This window comes from Pteropus alecto, unplaced genomic scaffold, assembly GCF_000325575.1.
Source record: "Pteropus alecto unplaced genomic scaffold, ASM32557v1 scaffold547, whole genome shotgun sequence".
Lineage (NCBI taxonomy): Eukaryota > Metazoa > Chordata > Mammalia > Chiroptera > Pteropodidae > Pteropus > Pteropus alecto.
In genome coordinates this window covers 55,124-82,203 of record NW_006440629.1, presented here as the reverse complement: position 1 = coordinate 82,203, position 27,080 = coordinate 55,124, and the positions used below count along the sequence as shown (strand labels likewise).

General features: G+C 32.0%; 1 protein-coding gene and 2 pseudogenes across 1 annotated transcript; 1 reads left to right on the top strand and 2 right to left on the bottom strand.

Moving 5' to 3' along the window:
* Positions 1-6,858: 6,858 nt before the first annotated feature.
* Positions 6,859-7,788, top strand: LOC107196062 (annotated as a pseudogene).
* Positions 7,789-14,299: 6,511 nt separating this feature from the next.
* Positions 14,300-15,241, bottom strand: LOC102886433 (olfactory receptor 8K3-like). The gene has a single exon (XM_006917434.1). It carries the CDS (start codon positions 15,239-15,241, stop codon positions 14,300-14,302), a length of 942 nt encoding a protein of 313 aa, XP_006917496.1.
* A 5,656-nt stretch (positions 15,242-20,897) lies between these two features.
* On the bottom strand, positions 20,898-22,239 carry LOC102886184 (annotated as a pseudogene).
* Between the last annotated feature and the right edge of the window lie 4,841 nt (positions 22,240-27,080).

Here is a 27,080-nt window from a genome sequence, read left to right as displayed (position 1 = left end):
ATGCTTTATATCAATATTCAGGAATTTTGAATATTTAATTTCATAGGCTTTGTTTCCTCTACTATGCTATTTACATGCATTAATTTTTCCATTGTGCATATGATAGGGTATGTAAAATATTTATTTGAGCAGTTATTATATCATATTACTGTCAATATATTCCTCAAATTGTATAATGGAGTATATATAAAGTATAACACTGTGATTGTCAAATCAGTGATAAGTACCCATCTCTTCATTTCATGAAACTTACATGAGAAGTCAGTAAAACAAACTGACTCTGATTGAAGATAATGAAGCCGCTTTACCTTAATCCACAGTATGCCCTTCTTCTTACATTGAGTTTCTCTTCAGTGAAAACATCCAAACCTGTAAGCATGATTTTCAATTGAAAGAGTAATTGGAGTTCAAAATATCAGCCAGTTAAATGTAAGATGGAATTCTGTACTGTAATGCTCAGCTTTATCCTATGTAACTATCAGGCAGAAACTTCTGGGCGCCTACCACAAGGTCCAGATCTATGGTCTGGAGCAGCTGAGTCTGGAGCCACCCTACAGCTGGTGGCAATTCTAGGAATCCATAATTTTTTGTTGTCAGTTTAACAAGTCTGATCCAAGGAATTCCACATGGGAGAGGCAAAGGGGGGCAATACTGGATATTTTGGAGCCACGTCTATTCGAATTTCCTAGAAGTTGTCTCCTGTTTCTCCATTGATCCCACTCTCCATTGATCCCACTTTTTCAGATCTCTCTTCTTTGTGAAAGAAGAGAGATCTGAAAAAGTGGGTCCGCCACCATGGTTTTTCCAGCAGAATGCAAAATGCCCTGGATTAAGCAAAGGAATTCCTAATTCTGGTACCAATCCTACCACACTGAAGTCTTCAGTGCTTTGCTAAGAATTATTCTAGTATTTGTTGAATTTATCTCTGTTTTCAATGTCAGTGAGTACCTCCCTCTGAAGATGTATGGATTTTTTTTTACCCTGCTCATTCTTTTCTTTTCTTTTTTTAAAATTTACATTTTAATTTTACCGTGATAAGAATACTTAACATGAGTATTACCCCATTAAAAGACTTTTAAGTGTACAATACTGTCAGTTTATAAAGCCTATTCTGAAAAAACAAACTGAGTAGTACAGCAACTAGTTTTTTTTTAGACAGAAAAGAACTAAAAAACCTACAAGTTCATCATGAGAGCTTACCTTTATATGTAAGGTATATATATCCTTATATTAAAATTATCTGCAGTTTGTAAAATATTGCATGGGCAACACATTAATTAAAACACTTTTTTCTAAAAATGATATTAAAATCACATCGAATACATTTATAAGAAACAATATTTACCAAATGCTACATAACATATACTAAAATTATTTATTGTTTATCCGAAATGCAAATAAAACTGAGCATCCTATATCTGAAAATCCTAATTTTAAGAGATCTTATTTTGAGACACTGCTTCCTCTTCACTTGCAATATCCAAATGCCACCATCAGCTCTCACAGATCAAATAGATCTATGACATCTAGTCAATTCATAGGATTTAACACCCTGAAAATATTATTTTACTTCAGGGAACCCCGACTTACAAAGGAGAAAATGAATTTTTTTGTGTTGTAGTAGAAAGAATCAGCTCTCAGTGAACATGAGTGTTCATGGTCAGAAGCTAGGAATCATGGGAAATGACCAACACTCAGATGATAATCAAAATCAACAGTTCCCATCCGCTCACCTTTAATGAACGATTTGATTTTATTCTCCTAAATTGCTCTTATTTTTCTGTAAGTAAGGAGAATTTATGCTTCTCCTCCCTCTTTGAGATGCTCCCTGAGAAAGTGGCATGTAATTCATTCAGATGATGTTGCCCAAATCATCTAAGGAATTGGTAAAAATTACCCTGTAGTGTCTGCTAATTACCCAGGAGAAAATGTGAGAGACAGTTCAAGGAAAGAAACAAAACAACATCAACGTGGTCTGAGCATGATGTAATGGCAGTCACTCGCTCACAGAGTCAATGACTAAAGTAACTATGGAAAATACTTCAATATCAGATTTATCTCAGTAAACCTGGAACAGTTCCTAAAGTCATGATAAAATTATAAGTGACATTATCGTCTTCACATAGGATTTTTTTCTTTGAATTTATTTTTGAAATAAAAATATGTAGTAAGCACTGGGTTAAAAATATATCACTAACTTATGTGAGATAGATATGCTATTCTCATATTCAGTGGACACCAAGCTCAGATAACATGTAATTTGCCCAAAGCCACATGATTGATAGCTAGGAGATTTGAAATGTATGCCTCATCTTTAAATAAATGATATACGTGCCTTGTCCTTTCCTATGACAAACCTGTAACGATTATTGTAATGCAATGCGTTACTGTAATGATGGCCTCAATTGTAGTGTTTCCTGAGCTGAGAGTCCATCATTCTTGGATAATGTTCAGTACAATCTCATTGAGAGTAAAATTTAATAGAAGATAGTCCATTCCATCTCTCATAAATGTTATGCATGCTCTCCTTCTCTATGACTTCTACATGTATAAGAATTGAGGGAAATCTACCAGTAGTTAAATATGGATCTAAATAGTAGAAACATCCAGCTCCTTAGCAATAGATCCTCAGGTTTCCATGGTTATCTAGCTGCCTTTATAGATTTTCTGGTAATTAAAGTTCAGTTGCTTCCTGTTGTTTCTGTAGGATATTTTAAAAAAACTTTGTTAGTACCTGGCTTCTATATTTCTTCCTTGAAATAGTTATGACCTAGTTCCTCTAGCAATAGTGGGCTACATTTGTTTTTTCACACCAAGACACAACTTCTGTTTGATTAGTTAATGTTTTTCACAGGTATTCATTCATTCATTCATTCATTCATTCATTCAGGCATGCATGCATTGTTCTTGATCACTTGCTTAGACATTGCTAGTAAATTAGCCTATAATCCTGGTCATTTTGTTAGAGGGCTTGTCCATTTTCCTTTTTTTTTTTTTTCTTTTATTCATTTGACTTTCATTAAAAAAAATTTAAAATATATTTATTGCTTTTCAGACTCTTGATTTTGGAGATGTCCTTTCTCACTGTGTATTGTAATTACATGGTTAAGTTTACCTTAACAGGACTTTCTCTGTGACAATCCTAGAAGGTTACTTCTGTTAACAGTACCTTGGTGCTACCAACTCAAGACTCTGTATGTTAATTTTTCAGCTTGAAGCTTCCTTACTTGTGCAGAGAGCAAAATCCAAAATTCCACCCGTCTGAAGAAAGACTGTGGTTGCTGATTCTCAGAGGAAGCTTTTTTTTCTAACGAATTGCAGATCATGGTGGGCAAGTTTATTTATAATGTTTGATGACAAGCAGATTTATTTTGTTAGGATTTTCATGAGAATGACAGTTTTTCAGATACTAGATTTATATTTAGGTTTTCATGGAATTCTGTGTTGTTCATGGGCCTAAAGGCTTAGCACCTTTTTGTACAAATTGAATCTCACTTATAAAGTTAAAAAGTTTTGCAAATATCTCCAGGAGAGTCATTGTATCAGTGTCCATATTTGCTTTTTGATTTTCTTCTTTTTCTTCCTTTTGAGCCTAATAACAAATTTATTTATTTCTGTGTTATATACAATTGTTATAGTATGTTTTACTTTTATAGTCAACATTTTAATGTATTCTTTTTAAAAAATATTTTTTGAGGAAGATGGACTTATATCTACTCTGCCATTTTCTAGAAATGCAAGTACAACCATGTTTGCCTGTTTGTTTTTGAAATCCCTCTCTTTCCAGTGCCAAGCAATATCAGCTTGTCCTTGTTCTTTAAGAAGTATCGGTTAAATGAATGAGAATATTATAGCTAAATATAACATCTAATAAGAGTAACACATGGCCATTCTACTTGTTAGATAGGACACAGAATTAGATTCTGAACAGAAGTGTATGGATGGGGTGGTGGAATGTCGTGTTCCAACTTTTCATAAAGAATAGCCATTAGCACACTGGATTCCGCTTATGCACTTTTGCCTTATAAAGTGAGGGCTCAGTCTCCATTATATCTTAATGAATCGCTATCCAGTTTATGCAAATTTCTTAAATCAACATTTCTACTATTTTCTCACCTTTAGCTCTATGATGCCTTCCACTCTTTATAATATTTTTTTATATTACTCATCTTAGAGAAACCAATTCCACTGGGATACCTTGAGAAAGTCCCTCGAGAAACCAGAATGCAATCCAAAGTGTAATTTTGCTGTTGTTGCTATCGTGTAATCAGTGTCTGAACCACAGGGAGTCTGACATACTTAGAAAAAATTCATATATATGCATATATATATTTGTCTCCTTTTAAATTTATCCTCCTTGAGGAAAGAATTAAAGATGTAAAACCACTGTTTCTTTTTTTATTACGTTTGTTTTGTATTGTTTTACTTGATATATAGAACATATTTAATACATATAATACATGTTACATATGTTATATATAATATATATATTTAAACCTGGAGTGATTTTCAGTTATCTACCATTAAGATATTACTTTTAACCTCAGATAAAAAGATTAACTGATTTTATTTCTAAGAAGAGAGTAAGATACCATGGAAATGAACATGAGTGTTCTAAGTAAAGTGAACTTTTTAACATCTTTGGTAAGTTAAGTCATTCGTTTTAATGTCTTCTTATTTCTTTTAATGTTTTTATATTTAGTATTTATTCTCCAGATAATTGAAAATTTAAAATATGATAGGATCATATCAGTGTTTTAATTCTTAAAGTTCATGTAAGTTAAGTTTATATCTTATTATATAATTCAGTTATGGCATTCCCATCAAATATTGGTGCTAAAGTTATTAATTTTATATTTGGATAGTTAATTTAATTTCTAATTTCTCTTAAACATGCTTTTTCCCCAAATTATAGTTTACAATAGAATTTATATCTATAAGTGATCTTTTATTAATAGAAAATTTTCAGTTAATGCTCGAAGAGTAGCGGAAGAAAGAGCAGGTATAAGACAGATCTATGTATGAAAAATGCAGCTTTGAAATATTCGGGCTTACTTGTTGAAAGTGTTCTTTTATATTGTCAAATCTGTTAGTAATCTCTAAAGAGCATGTGAGATGTCATGAAAAAATATAGGTATTTATTTTATTTATCTCACATTTAAAAAGACCAGTTTGTAAATGATAACTTGAGATATCCACTTGATTATGACAATAAACAAATAAATAAGAAGTGTTTAAGCAGTTCAGAAATGCTCCAAAATAGAAATTGTTGAATTACAATGATTTTAAAGTTTAATACTGATTACCATGACTTAAAAAATATCACACACTCAATATATATCACTATTCTGTCTAGCTAGCTATATCTCATATAGCGATGCAACTATCTAATTTATTAAATGTTTAATTTATACTCAATGAAGACTAAATACTTTATTGGAATCATATCATTCAATCCTCTCAGCAATCTTGTAGAAGTATATATAATTATATCCTGGATCTAGAAAGTTAAATAACTTGTCTAATGAAGTAAAGCTATTATTTTCAACAATAGGATTTGGCCCAGGATTAATGGATTCTTATCCTCTCATCATTGTGGCAATGGAAATGTTTTAATTAAAATAAAGATGGTGTGAATTACAGATAAACCAAAATCATCACCATTTTTTTCTCATAATTTCTAAAATAACACTCCAACTTAATAGAGAAGAAGAGAGATAATTCTGAAACAAATATGAACAGCTTTGATTATAAAGTGCAAGTATCCAACCATATAATGGAAATTTATTTTTAGAAAGACTTAAATTGTCTAAACTATCTATTATAGGGTGAAAAACATACTACTTTACATTTTAGATAATTTTAGGCTTTCAAAAAATATAATTTTCATTTGATGAGTTAAATTATAATATATATTAAATGTATGTATAGTTTGAATTACTGTTTTCCTTAATTTTCTAAAATTATTCGAGATCTCAGAAAAAAACAGGAAGACTTTATATGATCCATATGTGCAAGATATGGGATTCTGTGTCCTAGCTCTCAGAGTTAATGATCTTTCAGGGCTTCTTCTACCATGAATATGGGGAAGATTGTCCCACATCAGAAATCCTGGCTACTTTGAATAGGTATCACACAAGAAACAGGCTTGTGTTTCATGAGTTGTAGAGTTTGGCTGTTGACACTCAATGCCTCCCATGGAAAAAGAAGTCAGAATCTTTGGTATTTTAAAATGTCATCTCTGTAGGCACTTGAGCCATCTTCTTACTTCATGATGTGGCCACTCTGCTGTCTGTCTATAGGAATGTACTTGTCAATTGATTCCATATATAGCTCAAAATAAATATAATTTTAAAGACTCTTCGCATTATTATTTTTTTACTTAAAAACAAACAAACGAGATCAGAAAGGAATTTCATCAAATAACTATTTAATTTTCTAATGGTATATATTATACATGCTATTATTTCAATTGTCATTAGTGTCTTCTTAGTGCTAGTATAACTTTGGTATTGAAGTGGACATTTTAGAGGCAGACCGAAGCTATGAGTGGTAAAGTTTTTTTTTTTACATTTTGGTTTTTATGAAATATAATCCTATAAAGTGACATTACTAGAATGAAAATTAGAGACCATTTAGTCTATGATTGGTAATTTTATTGATGAAAAACTCAGATTCAAAGGAACTTTTTTCCCCCAAGACTGATATCAGTAATTTTATGTATATGTATTTATATACATTATATAGACACACACACACACACACACACACACACACACACACACACACACACATATATATTTATATAATTGTAACCTCTGAATTTTTTTCCATAACAGATTTTATGAAAAGAAACAAATGACTGAAAAGAATTTTACAGTGGCGACTGAGTTTATTCTTTTGGGATTGACAGGCCGTGCAGAACTGAAAGTTGTATTTTTTGTGTTGTTCCTGGTGATTTATGCCATTACTCTTGTGGGGAATCTGGGCATGATCTTCTTAATCCAAATTTCTCCCAAGCTCCATACACCCATGTACTTTTTCCTTAGCTGCCTTTCTTTTGTAGATGCCTGCTATTCATCTGCAATTGCACCCAGAATGCTGGTAAACTTCCTGATTGTGAAGGGAACCATTTCTTTCTCTGCTTGCATGGTACAACATTTGTGTTTTGGAGTGTTTGTTACTACAGACGTTTGCTTGCTGTCAGTAATGGCATATGACAATTATGTGGCCATTGCAAATCCTTTGCTTTACAGTGTAGCCATGCCTAAGAGGAAGTGTGTAGGATTAGTCACTGGGTCATGTGGAATAATTAACTCATTAAAAACACAGTTAGCTTGGGTAGGCTGTCCTTCTGTAGGCTGAGTGTTGTCAGCCACTTCTTCTGTGATATTCCTTCACTCCTAAGGCTGTCATGCTCTGATACCTCTGTAATTAGTTGTTGCTCTTAACGTTCTCTGGAGTCATTGCCATGGCCACCTTCTTGATTGTGATCATTTCCTACATGTTCATTGTTTTTGCTATCCTGAGGACCTCCTCAGCAGCAGGCAGACAGAAAGCCTTCTCCACCTGTGCCTCTCACCTGTCTGCTGTGACCATATTCTACGGTACCTTAAGCTTTAGTTATATTCAGCCAAACTCCCAGTATTCCGTAGAAAAGCAGAAAGTGGTGTCTCTGTTCTACAGACTAGTGAGTCCCATGCTAAACCCACTGATTTACAGTCTGAGAAACAAAGAGGTAAAGAATGCTGTGAAAGGGCCATAGAAATGAAATATTTTTCCTGTTAACTTCAAGTCACTATTAATCTTATCACATTCTACCAGTTGGTTCTCACTTTCAATAATCCCATATTTAATTCATAGAACTGCATCATGAAAACAATAGCCTATCACATAGGTCTTCTGACATTCTAGGTTGTTAATCTCTAAATCAGTACAAAATATAGTATTGCATTTATAAAGACTTAAAGAATAATTTTGACATAAAGTTCAAAACTAATTCCATGTGTCCATTTAAGAATCTTCTTTCTCTTTATTCAAGACTTCAAACAAAGCATTGCCAAGAAGATATTTCACATTTTAGAAACTTACCATTTACAGAAATTTTATTGAATGTACTTAAAATCAGACTATGTAGGCAAACACCTAATATTGATTCAGTTCTGTAAGTACTGAGTCCATGATTCTACTGACTTTTTTTCATACTATAATGTCAACTTTTACCTTTAACAAACAAAAAGAAATCTGAGGAAAAATGTATTTAACATTAAAAATGTATGGGAAAAAATTAACATTAAATTAATTTGAATTAAGTATGTTTATATTTTTGAGCTTCATTTACTGTCAAGATTAGTAGAGGAAATCTGGGATACTTAAAAATCAAGAAACAGTTGAAGAAATATTCAGATAACTCAAATATTCAAATACTGTTGTTGGCTTATAGTTGACAGGACAAACATATTCAACTGGCTAATAAAAATTTCCAGATATAAATAAAAAAACAGTTTAGTTATTCCTATAATATAAAATATAATTGTAAAATGGTGTTTTTTTTACAAGTAGATATTGGAATATATATGATATAGAAATGAATCGATTTAAAATATATATGATGGACATTCACGTGGGATAAGAAGCTGATGCCATAAAATTATTTCCAACAATAACATCATAATTAAAATATTGTTAATAATACATGATGATAATATAAATACAGAGTAGAACAGATTTTGATACAATAAAGTATTATTATGCTCTGATAATCTCATACGAAACATGATGTTAGGTATAGCAGAAATTATATTTAAAATAACCCTTAGGTTACAAAACAGTTTACTCAATCTCTTTAGAAGTCTTGGATTACATTTCTATTTCTGTGACTGTTTAACTTTGCTATATGTTTTTATTATATTTTAAATAATTAGCTCCCATTTTGCCTTACTATAAGCATGTTATACATATACAATATGAAAAAAATAAAAGTAGTATGTGAATCTTTCAACTATATTTTTATTTATCTTTTCCAAATTCTTTGGCCTATTCTAATTTCTTTGCCCTTTTATGTACATTTTAGAGTCAGCTTGCAGATTATCTCATTCATTTAAATGTTGTACATCTTAATAATATTGTGTCTTCCAATCCATGAGCAAAATATAGCTCATCATTTACACATCTTTAATTTATCTCATCAGTTCAACATCTTGCTCTCGTGCATATTTTGTTAGATTTATAAATATTTCATGTTTTTTGGTTTTATTGCAATAAATATATATTTAAACTTCCAATTGTTTATTGTGTATATACAAAATTCAGTAGAATGCTATATGTTGCCCTTGCATACTGTGACTTTGCCATATTCAATTATTAGTTCTTTTGCAGATTGATTTTCTGTATAAACAATTATGTAATCTTCAAATAGAGATATACAACTTGGGAATGTTTATTAACCCCATGAAAATAAACTGCTAATCAACCATAAAGCTTGTCATTGAAAGAGTTCCTGAAAATCAGAGGTGTCAGTGAAGATTGAGTAGGGTTCTGGATTTCCACCTCTACTCAGAAGTCATAGTAGTTCTCTTTTTTCCCTGCTAGAGCATCGTCAGATAAAGCCAGTTAAAATGATGATATAAAATAACATCCAATGTCTTATAATACAAACACATTCAAGTTTATACTATGTGAAAAAAACTAGACACAAAGATCCAACTATTGAGTGGTTATATTTATATGCAATGCCCGGATGGGTGAATTCGTAGAGACAGGAAAGAAATTTTTGGTTCTCTGAAGCTGGGGATTGAGGGTGTTAACAAGAAGACTAACCGCTAATAAAAATATTAAAATATTCTAAAATTGTGGTGTTGGTTGCACAACTCTGAATATATCTTAATCTTTAAATTGAACACTTATAATAAGTAAATTATATAATTTGTGAATTATATCTCAATAGTAACTGCTATAAAAATAAAAAAAAATTAAATTAACAACTAGGGACAATTTATGTGACTATTACCAGATCTGAAATCAAGAGGTTAATCTAGGTATAATACACTCTGCAAGATATAGAGACTATTTTTATTTAATAGGTATTAAATTCTTTATGGCCAGACAAAATATATGAAAATTTAATGATTTTGTAAAAAAAAAAAAACAAAACTTGAAAGAAATCTTTGTTCTATTGTTCTATTCCTAAATCAATTATTTTGAAAATAAGTACATAATTTCTATAGAATTAAAGTTGGCTGTGATGGCTAAGAAATAATTTCATAAAGAGGTAAGTTTTAAAAATATCAACAGTTTTTATGACAAAATATAAACTAAATTTTTGCTTTGTCTGCTCTCTGGTTGATTGATTTCTGTTAACCTGAGTTATAAATAAATATATTGAGCTATGAATTATATAAGTAGACAGATGCATTGGATCATATATTTTGCTATTATTTCATGTTTAATGCCATGCAAGTTTGTGAGGATTTAAAGACTATCATACAAAATATTTTAATTCTTATTATCAAAGAGCTAATAAAGGTAAGATTTACTATAAGTACAATGTAAACTTCTGTTCACATATGACACAGCAAAGAATGGGCCTTTGTAAAGGGCATACCTTTCCCAATTCCAGGGTGTGCCACTCACATACTCGACATTAGAATATAGCTTCTCCTGTTACGTGACTTCTGAGACCTCTTTACCTCCATAGCATTCCTATTCAGCTCTCCAGTGGTTATTCTTTCTCCAAGGAATCTTTGTTTCCTCTCTCTCTGTCTCTGTCCCTGTCCCTGTCTCTGACTCTCTCTCTGTCTATCTCTCTCTCTATATATATATATACACATATATGTACAAATTTGTCATTTCCTATACTCTCCATCTTTTCTAATGGTTCTTTTCTCTACTTAAGATACCATATGCAGATGCAATTTGACACGGGAATATTATGATTCTTGTGAATCATTAAGAACTAAATGAATCACAGATCATTTCTTATTCTAAGGATAACATTTAACTTTCATACTCATACTTCTCAATTAGTATTATCTCTTGTATTTCAGGAGCTCTTTCAATGACAAACTATATGTTGATTAGTGAATTTTCTCCTCATGGGTTGATATATATTCCTGAGATGAATGTTATTTCTTTTATTTGTCTAATCACTGTGATGGGCAGCTTTTGCATGTTTATGTGAATAAGGACCATACTAAATAAGTCGTGGATATTTGGGGAGAGATTTCTCATATCTTAGTCTATCTGAATAGAACACCTTAAAATAACATGGTGCCCAAGCTTCACAACTGCATGTGATACTCTGCCTTTCCTCCTTGTATCATTTAGGAATGCTTTTCCCATGCATATAATGTCATTAAATAAACATTGAGTCAAGGAAGAGGGCTTAGTTTAAAATAATAAATGATCACACGTTAGTTCTCATAGTATTTATTGCTTCAGTAGGTCAATAATATCAAAGTCAATATATTCTCTTGCCTTAAATTAATTTCCCAAATAAAACACACATTAAAAGGTTCTTTGAAGTTTGGGAAGCAGAAAGTAATGGAAAATAAACATTCCCCTCACAGACTTTTTCTCTTTGGGGAGAAAGAATACTTTTTTCTTGTATTGTTCCCTTGTAGAATTCCTCCTACAAATCATTAAAAATAGACATCTGGCTTTTTTTGGGAATTTTGCTTTGCCTCAATCTTCATTTCTCAAAGGTAGCTGAACTCCTTAGAACAGAAATCATTTCTTAAAATCAGAATCTTCTTATTTATCTACTTTTCAGCATGTTTCTGGCAACCTTACATTAATTCTTACCCTTCTTCTGATTTATTACAGATCCACTCAGATTATGTCATGTCTTCACTTTGCTTTGGCTTTCTAGTTGAGCAAAATTACTCATTAAAAAGGGCCTGATCATTTTATGTTTCTGTGAGCCAATTTATTTATTTTTAATAAACTAAGTATATCTTTCTTAAATTCTTTTTCTTTTTGATGCCAGACATGGCTTTAACTGTTTTTTAAGCCTTTCTGCTCTTTCTCCTCTTCTAATTTAACATCTTTTAAAGTTTTACCATTTGTCATTTCTAGAATGACATCAGTGAAGTATAAAAATGACATTAAGAAATAACTTAGGGTACTTGTGAAGAGCATGAAGTCTGAGTATGAACTTCACCACTTGGCTTTTAAACCTGGTTCTAATATTTCATACTTTAGTGGACTCTGACAATTTACCTAATCTCTCTGAATCATCATTTTGAAATCTATAAAATAGGCATTTTAACAGAGATTATCTCATAGAGCTGTTGTGATAACTAAATTTATCAAGACATGAAGCAGGCTCAAAGTATGAGATATTATTACCTAGTAGTCTTTATTACCATTTTAAAATTTTGTTTTAACTGCAACATTTCGATAATATTTATGTTCATGTGACACTGTATCATGCACTTTTGTATTTAAGACTTTAATTTTTAGAAAAATTTTGTTCACAGAAAAATTAAGAAGGTACAGAGATTTCCTGCATATTCTCTGCCCTCACACATGCAAAGTCTCCCCCATCTATTAATGACAAGCTCCACTAGAATAGTACATTTGTTACAATCAATGAACATACATCGGCACATCCTTTTCACCCAAACTGCATACTTTACATTAGGATTTGCTCTTGGTGTTGCACATTCTATATATTTGAACAAGTATATAATGGCTTGTATCCACAATTTTAGTTTCATACAAAGTATTTTTACTACTCTGAGTATCCTCCATGCTCCTTCTATTCATTTTTCTCTATGCCCTAACCCCTGGCAACCATAAATCTTTTCACTGTCTCCATAGTTTTGTCTTTTTCAGAATGACTTATAGTTGGAATCATATAGTAGGTAGACTTTTAAGATTGGTTTCTTTCACTTAGAAACATGCATTTAGGGTTCCATGATATCATTTTATATTGATAGCTTGATAGCTTATTTCTTTTTAGTGCTGAATAATATTCTATTGTCTAGATCTACCACAGTTTATTTACCTATATATCTGCTGAAGGCGTTTTGGTTGCTTTGTATCATGCACTTTTTAAATGTCATTCCAATGAAGTGTTTTATTAAATATTTATTAGCTAAACAGAATTTTATTGCATCATGACAAACAAAGCAAATATTGTAGACTAATAGTTTCAATAAAATCCCAGAAATATTCAGAAGAAAAAAGCAAGCAAAAGGAAAATAAAAATGAAAGTAAGCACATGGGAAAATGTGGAGAGCAACATGGATCAGCTGTGTACAAAAGGCTAGTAACTATGTCTTCATCGTGTGTCAGGCTTCACTTACATTAGAAATATGACATTGTGCAAACAACAGATTATTTCCCTTTGCTTCCCACAATAGGATAATCAACCAATGCAGTTAAACAAAGAAAGACAATTAAAACACAGTGAATAATCAACATTGATCAAAAATTGGGAAACATAAGAATACAAAAACAACTAGGACATAACTTTTAAACGTAATTACGTTTTTTTTCAGAGAGATAAAGAAATATTACAAGCTCTTCAAAACCAAACGAGCAGTTATTAAGAACCACTTGGGAGAAAAACAAACAGTACAAACCTGGGAGCTTCTGGGTAACCTCAAAGATTTATCTTAATTTCTATCCTTTGATATCAATAAAATGGATTGATTAAGACAAAATCAGGTGCCAATCAGAACCTAGGGATTGCTGAATTACAAAGTACATTCAGTTAATAGACTCATATATGGAGGAGAGGCAATGAGAGGAAAAATTGGGATCCCAATGTTTGGAAGAGGGGTATTTGAGCAAAGAAATATGACTGAGTACTTCAAATTGTCAGATGTCAAAGACACACAATTATTAAATATAATTCTAAAACATACCAGGACAATCTGGCTGGGAGAAAGTGGTAAAGGGTTAAAGAAGTACATATTAGTAGTTGATAGATGGCCACAGGGATGGGGAGCACAGCATAGGGAATGCAGTCAGCAGTATGCAATGGCTAGGAGGAGAGCCAGAGAGAAAGAGCAATCAGGGGGATCGTTTCATAAACTATATAAATGTCTAACCGATGTACTGGATACTTGAAACTAATAATAAAATTAAATTAAAACATACCAGGGAAGAGTATGAAGGCTAAAACCAAAGGAAAGAAAAGAGCTCTCCCTCTCTCTTTCCTTCTCTCTCTCTTTCGCAGTCTCTCTCTCTCTCTCTCTCTCTCTTATTTGTGCTTGCTATTTCTTGAGGCACATAGAGCAAAATTTAAAGTCCATAACCTAGTTTACAGGAATTATATTGTATGCAAACTTTAAGAAAAAAGATTATATAGTTTTTTCCATACCCTTTGTAGTGCGCATTTTACATCTTTGTTCCTCAAGCTATAGATCAAGGGATTCAACATGGGGATGACAAGAGTGTAAAATATAGAAGCCACTTTATCACTGTCAAAGGAATGACTGGACTTAGGTTGCACATACATAAATATCAAAGTCCCATAGAATACTATGACTACAGTCAGGTGGGATCCACAGGTAGAAAAAGCCTTGTGTCTACCCTCGGCGGAGTTCATCCTAAGAATGGACCCAAGTATGAGCAGGTAAGACACAAGAACTATCAGAAGAGATGAAATTAAATCAAAACCAGCTAAAATCAGAATAATCATTTCAATTTCATGTGTATCTGAGCAGAGCAAAGATAACAACGGGATACTGTCACAGTAGAAATGACTGATGACATTGTAGCCACAGAAAGATAAATTGAAAATCTTTATAGTGACTAGAAGAGAAACAAATGTGCTGTAGAGATAGGGGATTGCCACCAGCAGCTGACATATTCTTTGTGACATGATGACTGGATAGAGCAGAGGGTTACAGATAGCCACATAACGGTCATAAGACATTGCCGATAAAATAAAAATTTCACTAACAATAAACACAAGAAAGAAAGCTAGTTGTATAGCACAAAAATAATAGGAGATTGTATTTCGAGCTACAACAAAATTTACTAACATTTTGGGTCCTACAGTTGTTGAATAACCAAGATCAGTGAAAGCCAGGTGCCTGAGAAAGAAGTACATGGGTGTTTGTAGACTGGAGTCCACCTTGGTGAGGATGATCATGCCCAAGTTGCCCACCACTGAGATCATATAGATGATGAGGAAGAGCCCAAATAATGGAGCATGCAGCTCAGGGTGGTTTGTAATCCCCATGAGAACGAATTCATTCAACAATGTTAGATTTTGCGTTTCCATGAAGGTTTATCAAGAAACCTGTCTAGAAAGAGACAGCAATACAGTCAATAGATTTTATGTATTATTACCTGGGATAGTTTTAGTATGCAAAAATAGTATAAATAAGATACACTCAAACTTTCTAATTTAGGATATATGAAAATAAACTCATCTCCCACAAATAATAATATACATAAATAGAGATAGAGACAGATATTGTTAGTATTTCTCAATTGGAAGTGATTTTATTAACCAATAAGCATTAGTCAATGTCTAGAAGACATTTTGATTGTCACAACTGGGAGGTAGGGTATTATTAGCATTTATAGTAGTGGTAGTGGTCAGTAATGCTTCTAAATATCCTATAATACTCAATATCCAGTCCAAAATATCAATAGTGCCAAAGTAGAGAAATCAGGATGGTATAGTATAGTTAGAGAGACAACAGATAGATGATGATAGATGATAGATAGATAAATACATACATAGATACATAGATACATAGATACTTAGATATAGATAGGTATACAGCATATAAATATAGATACATATAAATATATAGATATAGATATAGACATATATACATAGATACATAAAGAAAACATGAAAAAACTTAAAACTATGTTAAAAATTTATGCTACATATATAAATTATTATTGTGCTATTCTTTAAAGTTTTCTATTAGTCACTTATATAATTGCAAGCACAGTGACACATAAGTTACATTTAATAATATGGCTTAATATATGTGCCATTTATATAATAAATTAAATTATAAAATTATATAATAATTATAATAAAAATTTAAAACCACAAATTCCAAAAAAATGTATAGAACTCCCTACCTCAACACATAGTCCTGTAAAATACTTTATGTTTGCAGGTGATACAGGCTAAAACATCACGCTTGACAGATACTGAACAAATATATAAATAAGAAAAGTATAACAGAGTACAGTGAGTGTTATTTGTTGTTATATGGAGAAACACATGAGACATGTACATATATAGATATAATCCCAGTTATACCTCCACTTATGATATATACCAAGGGTTACTTTAGGCAAAAATTTAACTTATCTAAAACCCTTTAGTCTCATATACTAACCCAGTATTTCCTTCTGGGGTTTTTGGCAGGGATAAACAAATATTAAATGATCCCATGTGTTTATGTCACCTAGAAATCAAGTACGTAAATCATTTTATTTTTGTTTTTTAAATGGCCATAATAAGTTAGTTTAAAGAGAGTTTCTTTATACATTTGTATGTAAATTCTTCCAAACTGTGACCTATCTTCTTTGTCAAGGCTATGATGATCAACAGGTGCGAAGTAAGTCAAGTAGGATAGAATGTATGTAACTTACTCCAGGTCCTACACCATCCCTTTCTCCATGACGAAAATTAGACCATCAAGGTGCTATTCTTCTGAAATATTTATCTTCTATTTTCTTAACTAATAAAACAAAACGCTAACATTTCTACATAAATTGTCCTAAAATATTAATCTTTTCATGACAATTAACATATTATCATGTGAGTTGATAATTAACTTACATGCAACAAATCAAATACACTTTACAGTGCAACAACCCAGCAGAGTATGAAGAAACCTGGGCACCTTGGGAGAAAGAGCAGTCATTGGCATTGTCTTCACATAATGAAGATTCATAAAAACTGCCTTTAGATAAAGAGATACTATACTCTTTAACATATGTTTAAAGGTGTGTGCATTGGATAAAATTGTTTAAAGTCACTATGTTACACAATACTATAGAGATGAAATAAAATACACTAAAGGATTCTTTAATATTACTTCAAAGTTTTCTACACCTTAAGGCCACAGGAATGTTTTCAAACTACGATATAATATAAAGCACAGATAAACATTTTGTATAATTGAATAAAAATGTGCCTAAATATCCCTAATAATATACGGATTAAGGATATACCTGAGTAAATGGTGGATGGCAGATTAAGGTAAGAGAATTATTAGGTTTAAAATATTGTGAGCATGAATGATATCTTTTAAAAAAAGAAATAACACTGGTTACAATAAAAATTACAGTGGCAGCAGTCTCTGAGTGACCTGTAAGAAAATAAATACAAACATAGAATTGTATGACATTAAATACAAAAGTGATTACATAAAATTTACATTTAAATCACTTAAAATATTGCTTATAATTTTGTGACCTCCTGATTGCCTGCCTACCCTGCCCAAATGCACATATCTTTCTTAAAGCAGACATGTGGAAATGGACATCAATAAATAGTAATTTTAGAGAAATATCTTCAGTACATATAAAAAGAAGCAGTATAAATCTTACTTTTTGTTTGTTTTGTTTTGCAAACATGAAAGGTTGAGAAAAATCATACATGGTAAGTTCCAATTTTCCTGTAAGGTAAGAAAGATCAATGTTTGTTTGTTTGTTTTTTCCTCCTCTCATAAGCCTTAGTGTTCTATGGGAAGAACCAAATTGTTTTTCCATAGTTTAACATCTTTGTTGAATACCAACTGTTACTTTTAAAAAACACTATACTCTTTGAGATAACTATATCTGCTGTCTGTCACATTCAATATGAAACTGAAAAACATGCTGAACATTGTACTATGACCACAAAACTGAGTACTTAAAAGTCTTCCAATATTCAAATCCTGCCTTTCACAACTCAGTGAGAGGTGGAAGGTCCCCTTTTGTTTCATCAAGAGAACTGGAAAGAATCCTATCTGTACATTTATTTAAATAATCATTAACTATTGAATTATATTGAGAGGATCACAAAAAAGAGCCTAGGGCCACTAAATAACTAAGAATTTGGAAGGACATCAAAATGATAGATTGAATACCTGCAGTTTCTTGATTTTACCAATTTTTAAAAATTCATGTTTCTTTATAAAGTTAAGCTTCATTTGCTCTCAGTTTTGGCCTGCATTAGAGCTATAATATTTATATAAAACATATATTATAAGTGACAGCACGATGATGTTTCAAAGATGCTTTTGAGCATTTAGTCTGTCAACTCATGAGAAAATACTCAAAAACATTAATATGATGAGAAAAAAGAGAAGGATACTATTCCTGCTCAGGCATCATTCAGGAGTAGAAAGCAAAGAGAACTAAATCAGAGATGATAACATTTTGCTAGTGTTTTGTCATGAAAGTGGAACTTTGCATATGTCACTGAAACATTATCAATACTGGTAACGTCAGGGACTACATGGAATATTCTGTCTTTTTACCTGTAATGAAGCTTCTCACTTGACTCCCTCATTTGTTTTTTACATGGCTTATAGAGAACAATTTATGGATTTTTTTCACTTTTTGAGAACTTCCCTGAGGAGATGCCAAGCAATTTGTTGATTGTCCCTAAAGTATTTGTGAGCACAACTATCTGGAGGTTGTTTTTTAATTGTCAGTGACAATTTGCATTCACTATGTTTCCTTCTTTCCTTCCTCCCTCCTGCCTCCACCCTCCCTCCCTTCTTTTCTTCCTTCCTTACTATTTTACTTTTGGTTAACTTTCCTTTTGTACCATACAGGACTCTAGACTAAAATACTGTATAACGCATGGCCATCAAAAGTCTACATTTGCACAGTGGTCTCCTCGAATGAGTGACACAGTGTAGAAATGCTTAAATTCTATTGTATTATTTTAAAACTTTTAGGGAATTAAAATAATACATTACACAATAGGTATTGCTTCCTCGATTTGTTGCTCATGATGTTTTTACTTTTCCTTCAGGGATAGAAATTAATTACTGTTATTTCTCATTTCATTGTGAGTTTCTATCATCTGTCTACCACTTCTCTTATGTTTTTTTTTTTTTTACTGCATATTGAATCATTTTTGTTATTCTGTTCTGTGGAACCCTACTTCAATACAGATCTATTCCATTACCACAAGACACCGTTCAACAATAACCTCCAGGAAAATTTGAAAAGATACAGGTGTATTATTTATAGGACCTGGAAATTACACAGCAAACCTAGATCACATAGCAAGGTCCTGGGGGGGAGGGAAGAGAGGTGAGAAAGAGAGAGAGAGAGAGAGAGAGAGAGAGAGAGAGACAGAGAGACAGAGAGACAGAGAGACAGAGAGACAGAGAGACAGAGAAAGGAATTTGGGGTTCAGCTTTTACTGGAGTTTTATAGGCTCACTCATTATTGATGAATTTAAAACATATGAATTAAAGCTGGGGAAGAAAAAACAAACAAGTGGCCCAAATGGTCAGTTATTGAAATCAACCAAGATGTCCAAAACAAAGGAGCCTCAATGGGGAAAGGCAGTATGCCTGGTGGTGTGGCGGGCAATGTGTCCATTGGAGATCGCTATCTTTTGAAGTAGATGCCCCTTTGAATTAAATGCCTGGGCAACCAAATCTTAAATCAGTCACTTGCATTACAAAACAGCAAAAGGAAAAAAGAAAGTCAGGATTTATACTACACCACATCCACTTCCTCCTTCTCTGCCATTGTTTTTAACCCCTGGTAATTACACATCTGTATTACATCAGTATACTTTTGTCATTTGAAGAATGTTTTATAAATAATATCATACCACTTGCAATCTTTTGGGTTTTTTTTTTCACTCAAGATAAATCTCTTGAGATTTATTTGTACCGTGTGTGTGTAACTTATTTGTTCCTTTGTTGTTATGAGTAGTATTCCAACGTATTGGTAATACAATCTGTTTAACCGTTCACTCACTAAAAGGCATGTGGATTCTTTCCAGTTTTTAAACTATAATGGATAAAAATTCCTCGAATATTCACTTAAGATGATTGTATGAACATAAATTTTCATTCCCTTTAAATAAGTGTCCAAGAGTATAATTGGTAGGTTATTTAATTTTGATGAAGTCCAATTTATTAATTTGTACTTTTATATATTATGCTTTTGATATCATGTCTATAAACTTTTTTCCTCTATATTCAAATTGTTTTTTTCTTTGACTGCTTTTTTTTTTTATTATTATCAGTAGCTTTCACAACTTGATTATGATGTGCCTTTAAGTAGTTGTCTATATGTTACTTTTAACTGAGGCTTGTTAATCTTCAATCTGACGGTTTTAAATTTTTATTATAGTTGAAAATTTTCACAATAATTTCTTTAAATAATTTTACTACTCCCCTTCTTTATATCACCCACTTCTTATTCTGCCCATTTTCTGTATTTCTCTAAGTCACATAAAGAGAGAGATTTTGGTTGTTAAACTTAACAATATATGTTTATTTCTTTGAATGAATCCATTTATATAAAATCTATTAGGCATCCTTTTTTATGCCTTTACCATGTTAGGCACCACAGATAAAACTATGAATGGAATATATAGAGTCCTTGGCTTTATAGAAATAAAAGTTTAGTGGAAGAGAAATGCAAACAGGCTACATGGGAAACTTTGTAAGAATGGCATAAATCAGACTTGAAAGTAAATATAAGTTCATATATAAAGTATGAGCAGAAAGCACCCACCTGTTAGTGATATGTTTTGGTTTGAAAAAGTATACAATTTTCTTTATTTCTGTGCCTATCACACATTGAATCTTGCCCATCCCATGAAGGTAAATGCACACATGTAGCAATAACAGTAATAGCAAACATTGACTAATACATAATCTATGCTAGCACGTTTTAAGTGAATTTTCAATAGGATATTTGCATACAAGGTCCAGGTTCTAGTCAGGGCATTTTTTGTTCCTCAAACTGTAGATCATGGGATTCAGCATGGATATCACCAAAGCGTAAAATAAGTATCAGATTATCAGTATCAGATGAATCTTTGGACTTGGGCTGCATGTACATAAAGAAGAGAGTAGCATAGAATACGACCACCACTGTCAGGTGCGATCCACAGGTGGAGAAGGCCTTGTGCCTGCCCTCTGCAGAGTACATCCTGAGGATGGCAGCAAGGATCAGCATGTAGGACCCAAGGACGATCAGAAGAGATGACACCAAAATAAGAGCTGAAAATGTGAGAATTATCAATTTAATTTCATGTGTGTCTGAAAAGAGCAAAGATATAGATGGTAGACTATCACAGTAGAAATGTCTGATGACATTATACCCACAAAATGACAAAATGAAAATTTTTATGGTGGTCACCAAAGATGAAAGGACACTGTATAGATAGGGTATTGCCACCAGGAACTGACATAATCTTTGTAACATGATGACTGTGTAGAGCAGAGGGTTGCAGATGGCCACATAATGGTCATAGGCCATTGTGAACAGAATAAAAAGTTAATTAATGATAAACATACTGAAGAAAGTGAGTTGAGTAGCACACCAATTATAGGAGATTGTATGTTGATCCACAAGAAAATTTACTAGCATTTTTGGTTCTATAGCAGTCTAATAATCGAAATCAGTAAATGCCAGGTGTGTGAGGAAGAAGTACATGGATGTTTGTAGGTTGGAGTCCACCTTGGTGAGGATGAACAAGCCAATTGAGACTGTGTAAACAATGAGAAAGAATCCATATAATGGAGCCTGCAGCTCAGAGCAGTCTGTAATTCCCATTAGAATGAATTTATTCAACATTGTTAAATTGCGTTTGTCTATATAGGTCCCTCTGGAAACCTATAATGGGAATAAAAAAAAAAATAAAAATAATCAATACCTTTCATGAGCTATGACTTAGATTATCATTACATTAAGAGACTAGAGGCTTCAATCTTTCACTTATGGCTTATTGCTATAACTGGCTACTCCAACACCTGACAGCTCAGCTCTCTATGTCTCAACTCAGAGAAGCTCTCAACAGTATACTTAGATCTTCAAAAGCACAAACAACGAAAGTAAAAGTAGATAAATTGGACTTTATAAAAATTTATAACACAAATTTTTATGCACCAAAAGATGTTATCAAAGAATTAAAAGGTGACCCATGAAAGTAAAAAATTGCAAGTCATATATCTGTCAAGGGTCTAGTATACACAATAAACAAAGGACACTTACAACTCCATAATAAAAAGACAAAATCCAAATTTTCGAAAAGGCGAAAACTTGAACAGACATTTTATAGAAGACTTACAAATAGAAAAAGCTCATGAAAATATGCAACAACGTTAGCTATTGGGAAAATACAAATTAAAATCACAATGAGATACCACTTTACACTCACTAGGATGGTTATTAAAAAGGAAAATTACAAATGCTGGCAAGAGTGTGGAGAGATTAGAACTGTTGAACATTGTTTTAGGGAATGTAAAATGGCACAGCCACTAGGAGAACAGTGTGAGGGATACCCACTAAGTTAACCACAGAATTACCATTATTACACAGTAAGTCTGCTCTTAGATATATACCCCAAATGTATGGAAAAATACAAGTGTTCACACAAAAGCTTGTAGATAAATGTTCAGAGCAGCATTGTTCATAATAGCCAAAAATAGAAAACAACCAAAAATCTATAAACTGATGAATGGATAACAAATGTGATATGTTCATACATTGGAATATTAATTAATAAGCCAGTATCAATGCATGTTACAACATGGATGAGCCTTTAAAACATGATGCTAAGTGAAAGAATTCAGGCACGAAAGGCCACCTGTTATGTATATTGTATAATGTCATTATATGAAATATCCAGAAAAAGCAAATTCGTAGAGAGAGAAAGCAGAATATTTTGGCTTTTTCAGGAAACTGAATTAATTCTCAAGAGACAATATGCTCAAGGACCTATTTTTAGTGAATATAAAAAGATTTATAAATCTCATGGAATAAATGAGAGTTCGTAAAAGTGTGCTCTTCTTAAAATCCAATCGATCTCTCTATACGTGAGAAAGATATTTTTTCTCATCATCTTTAGAATTCTATTAAAGCACTAAACTTTTTTTTTAACTTGGTAATATTTACATTTACATTATTTTATATGATTATTAAAGATGATCTGGTTCTTATCTTTTAAATCTTTTTTTTTCCTTCTGAAGACTCTCAAAACATGTGAAAAATAACAGACTCACGAATATAGCGGACAATCTGGTGATGGCCAAAGGGGAGGGAGGTTGGGGGGCTGGTAGAAAGGGGTGAAAGGTTAAAGAAGTACAAATTAGTAGTTGATAGGTGATCATGGGGAGCATGGCATAGGCAGTCAGTAGTAATATAATGGCTAGGTGCAGAGCCAGAGGAGAGAAAGAGTAATCTAGGGGATTGTTTCATAAACTATATAAATGTCTAACCAACATACTGGATATTTGAAACTAATAATAAGATAGAATTTAAAAAAATACAGTGGGCTGAGCTTAACATTAAAACTGCTCTAAATATAGAGGTCAGAGAAGTTTAGTCATTCCTCAGCCCCCATGTCTCTCCCTCTGGCAAATATAGTTTTCAACACTAAAAGTATCAATAAATGAATTCTACAGTGACAGATGAATAAAAATGCATTTAAATACATATATTTAAATACCAAAGTAATTTTTGAGTGAAAATAGAGTTTAAGAATTATATGATACAAATAAGGAGTAGAAGAGATGTCTTAATTTTAAACAAAATACAGATTCCTGCTTAAATCTGGATTTGTGCATATTTAATCCTGATTTCAATCTTCATTACATATGCATTTAGTCATTTAAGGGACAACAGTTTCATGACATTTCAAAGATTCTTCCAAGGCTTGTAGGTAAGGGTGAGGGGAAGTCCTCTTACTAATCAAACATTATGGTGGTACTGAGGTGCTATGTAGTGAAATCGATGCTCTAATATTCTTTGGCCTCACCTCCAGCTAAATGTGATTTGCACATGGTATTGCTCCTTCCAATGATAATGGTGAATTTGGGAAAACATGGCTTAATTGAAAAAGTTAACTGCAAGGATTATAAAGGTATTGATATAATCTTTTCTATTTAGTGGTAACTGGAAAACTATAAATATCTTATTATTTGAAGTGAGAAGTTCTGAAACACATCCAATTAACTATAAATAACAATATCATATGTGACATCTCAATTAAGGGTCCAAGTGAAAAAAAATAATCATGAAAATCTTAAGATCTTGGGGATTGAATTTTAAATCCTAACTCCCTTTTCAGAGGTTGCATTTTTATTAACTATTCAAAGAGTACAAACTTAGTGCACCAACGTAAATGTCTAGCTTTTATCAAAAATCATAAGAAAAGTGTTTATAACATCCGATTAGCCCAGAAACAGAAGGTATCAAAGCAGATTGTTAAAGCTATGGCTAAATCACTGAGGTGATTTTGAGACTCAAGTGTGAATGGGAGATGGGGCCAGGAAGAGTCGCTGGAACTCTGAGAGTTACAGAAGGAAGTATATTCTATTCATCTCTAATGAGGGATCTGTCTGTGTTCCCCGTGTGTTCCTACATAACCCAATAAGAATTTATGGGTTTCTTTTTCCCTTCGAGACCCCGAAGAGAAAAGATACATTTGTTAATTATGCCTAAAGCATTTGAAAGCTTCTAACAAAGCCAATGGCATATCTGTTAATTATACAGGACATCTGTATATTCCCACAGACTAAATAAAGTATGTTAGATACTTTTTCAGTTTTTATTGGTTAAGTCTTTTCTAGTGCAACCTAGAGATCTGGAATCAAAACACTGTAACTGTAGGACATGTCTTTTAGTTTTTCTTACAACACTAATCTTCTCTTTTTAATATAGTGGCTTTTTTTTTGTTTTTGTTTTTTGTTTTTTCACTGAGGATATAATGGAGAAATTTAGAACATGCTTATTATATTGTTTTAAAAATTAGGAGAGAAAATTATATATGTGTAGCTTTTTTCCTTATTTGTGGGATCTCTTAATGTTATCTTTCAAGTATAATATACATATTGACAAATGCATATGTCATAAATAAAGTTTTATAAACTTAAACACATCTGTGTAATTAGAATTCAAATTAAACAGTAATAACAACCACCAAAATAGATAAAATATTATTAGGACTCCAAAAGAATCCTTTATTCTCCTTTTTATAATGAACTGTTCCTTACATACACACACATACACAAAATGAATAACCACTATTCTCATTTCTAACAGCATAAATTATTTTCACCTCTTTTTTTTTACTTCATATAAAAGAAATCTTATACAATTTTTTGTGTGTCTGGGCTCTTTCACTTAATATACTGTAGAGAGTGCTAGATTGCTCGTTCTCATTTTGTGTACAATTCCATTTTATGAATACATTGCAAATTACCCCTTATTCTAATGTTCAATATTAGAATGGGTCTCAATTTTGAGGTTTTATCAGTGATATTATTAACATTCTATTTCATTCTATGTTTTGAACATAAATTTTTTTTTCACATCTTTGGGTTTTATTTAATAATGAAGATTGAATTTTTTCACGTGTTTACTAAAGATGATTATTTATAGTTTATAAAAAAATTGCCCTGATATATACAAAAATTTTCTGAAAACAGAAATTATTTATAGTTTATAAAAAAATTGCCCTGATATACACAAAAATTTTCTGATAACAGAAAAAAAAGAGCTACTCTATCTCTCACCCCACCTCATCCTGCACTTGTGTCCACACCAATACTGTCTATACTGGCTTAATCTTGAATGTATTCCTATTTGAGTAAATGCTTTCTACGAAAATTGCTGTCATATTATATGCATATCCAGTACTAGTAAGTAATGCCTAATGAATTTCCAGAGTGATTATATTCATGTGTGTTCCCATCAGTAGTGCACTTAATTATGATTACTCAGTATCCTGTCACGATTCAATATCTTTTTATTATTTCCTTTCTAGCCATTCTGGATAACGTGCATGGGTATTATTGTGGTTTTAGTTTGCACTATCCTAATGTTAAATGAAATTGAAAACCTTTCTGTATGTTCAATGGCTATTTTGATATTTTGAAAAGTTTTCATGTATGTCTTCTGTCATCTTTGTATTGTGTTTCACGCCAATTTTTTATGAATTTGAAAGAGTTATTTTTACAGTCTGCATATGAATCCTCTTGTAGATGGATACGTCTGATGATATAGGTCTGATAAAAATATCCTCTTCTACTCTGAGAGTCTCTTTACATAGCATTATTTTTGATAAACAGAATTTCTTAAAATAGTTCAATTAATCTTTTTAAATCTTGTATAATTATTGCTTTGTATGCTGTTAAAAATTTGTACGTATTCCATCATAAAGATGCCCCACTACGTTTTCCTTTAAAATGTTTATTGTTTGTATTTCACATTTAGATCTTTAATCCAGGTAGAATTGATTTTGTATAAGGTATGGGTAAGTGTCCAGATTCTTTTTCTTTTTTTTCTGCAAATAAATATACAAATTGTCTAATAGCACTTACTGTAAACATTACTTGTTGTCTTTTGGAGAACAGTGATATCAGTATTATAAGTGCGGTTACATGTAAATGTGCGGGTTTGATTCTGGAGTCACTGTTCTATTCTACTGATCAGGCTGTCTGCCCTCAGGAAAGGTTTCTTAACTGCTATAGCTTTATAATGGACATGCTATCTGGTCATGTAACTCCAGCAAACGTTATCCTCTTTCTTTAATATTATCCTTGCTATTTTTGGCATTTTGCCTGTCTGCATAAATGTTACAATCTTCTTCCAAAACTCTAAAAAGAAGGAAGATGTAAAGGAAGGAAGGAAGGAAAGGAGGGAGGGAGGAAAGAGGGAGAATTGGAGGGAGGAAATAAAGGAGGAAGAATTTATTTGGGATTATATTGCAACTGTTGATCAATGTAAACATTTTGAACATTATTAAAATATTAAGTGTCCCATTCCATGGACATATCTGGTATAAATTTTCATAGATTTACCTCTTTCAAATGCCTTGTCAAATTTTTATACGTATCATTATTGAAGTCTTAGACTTTTTAAATTATATTTATTTCTAAATTAAATTTCCT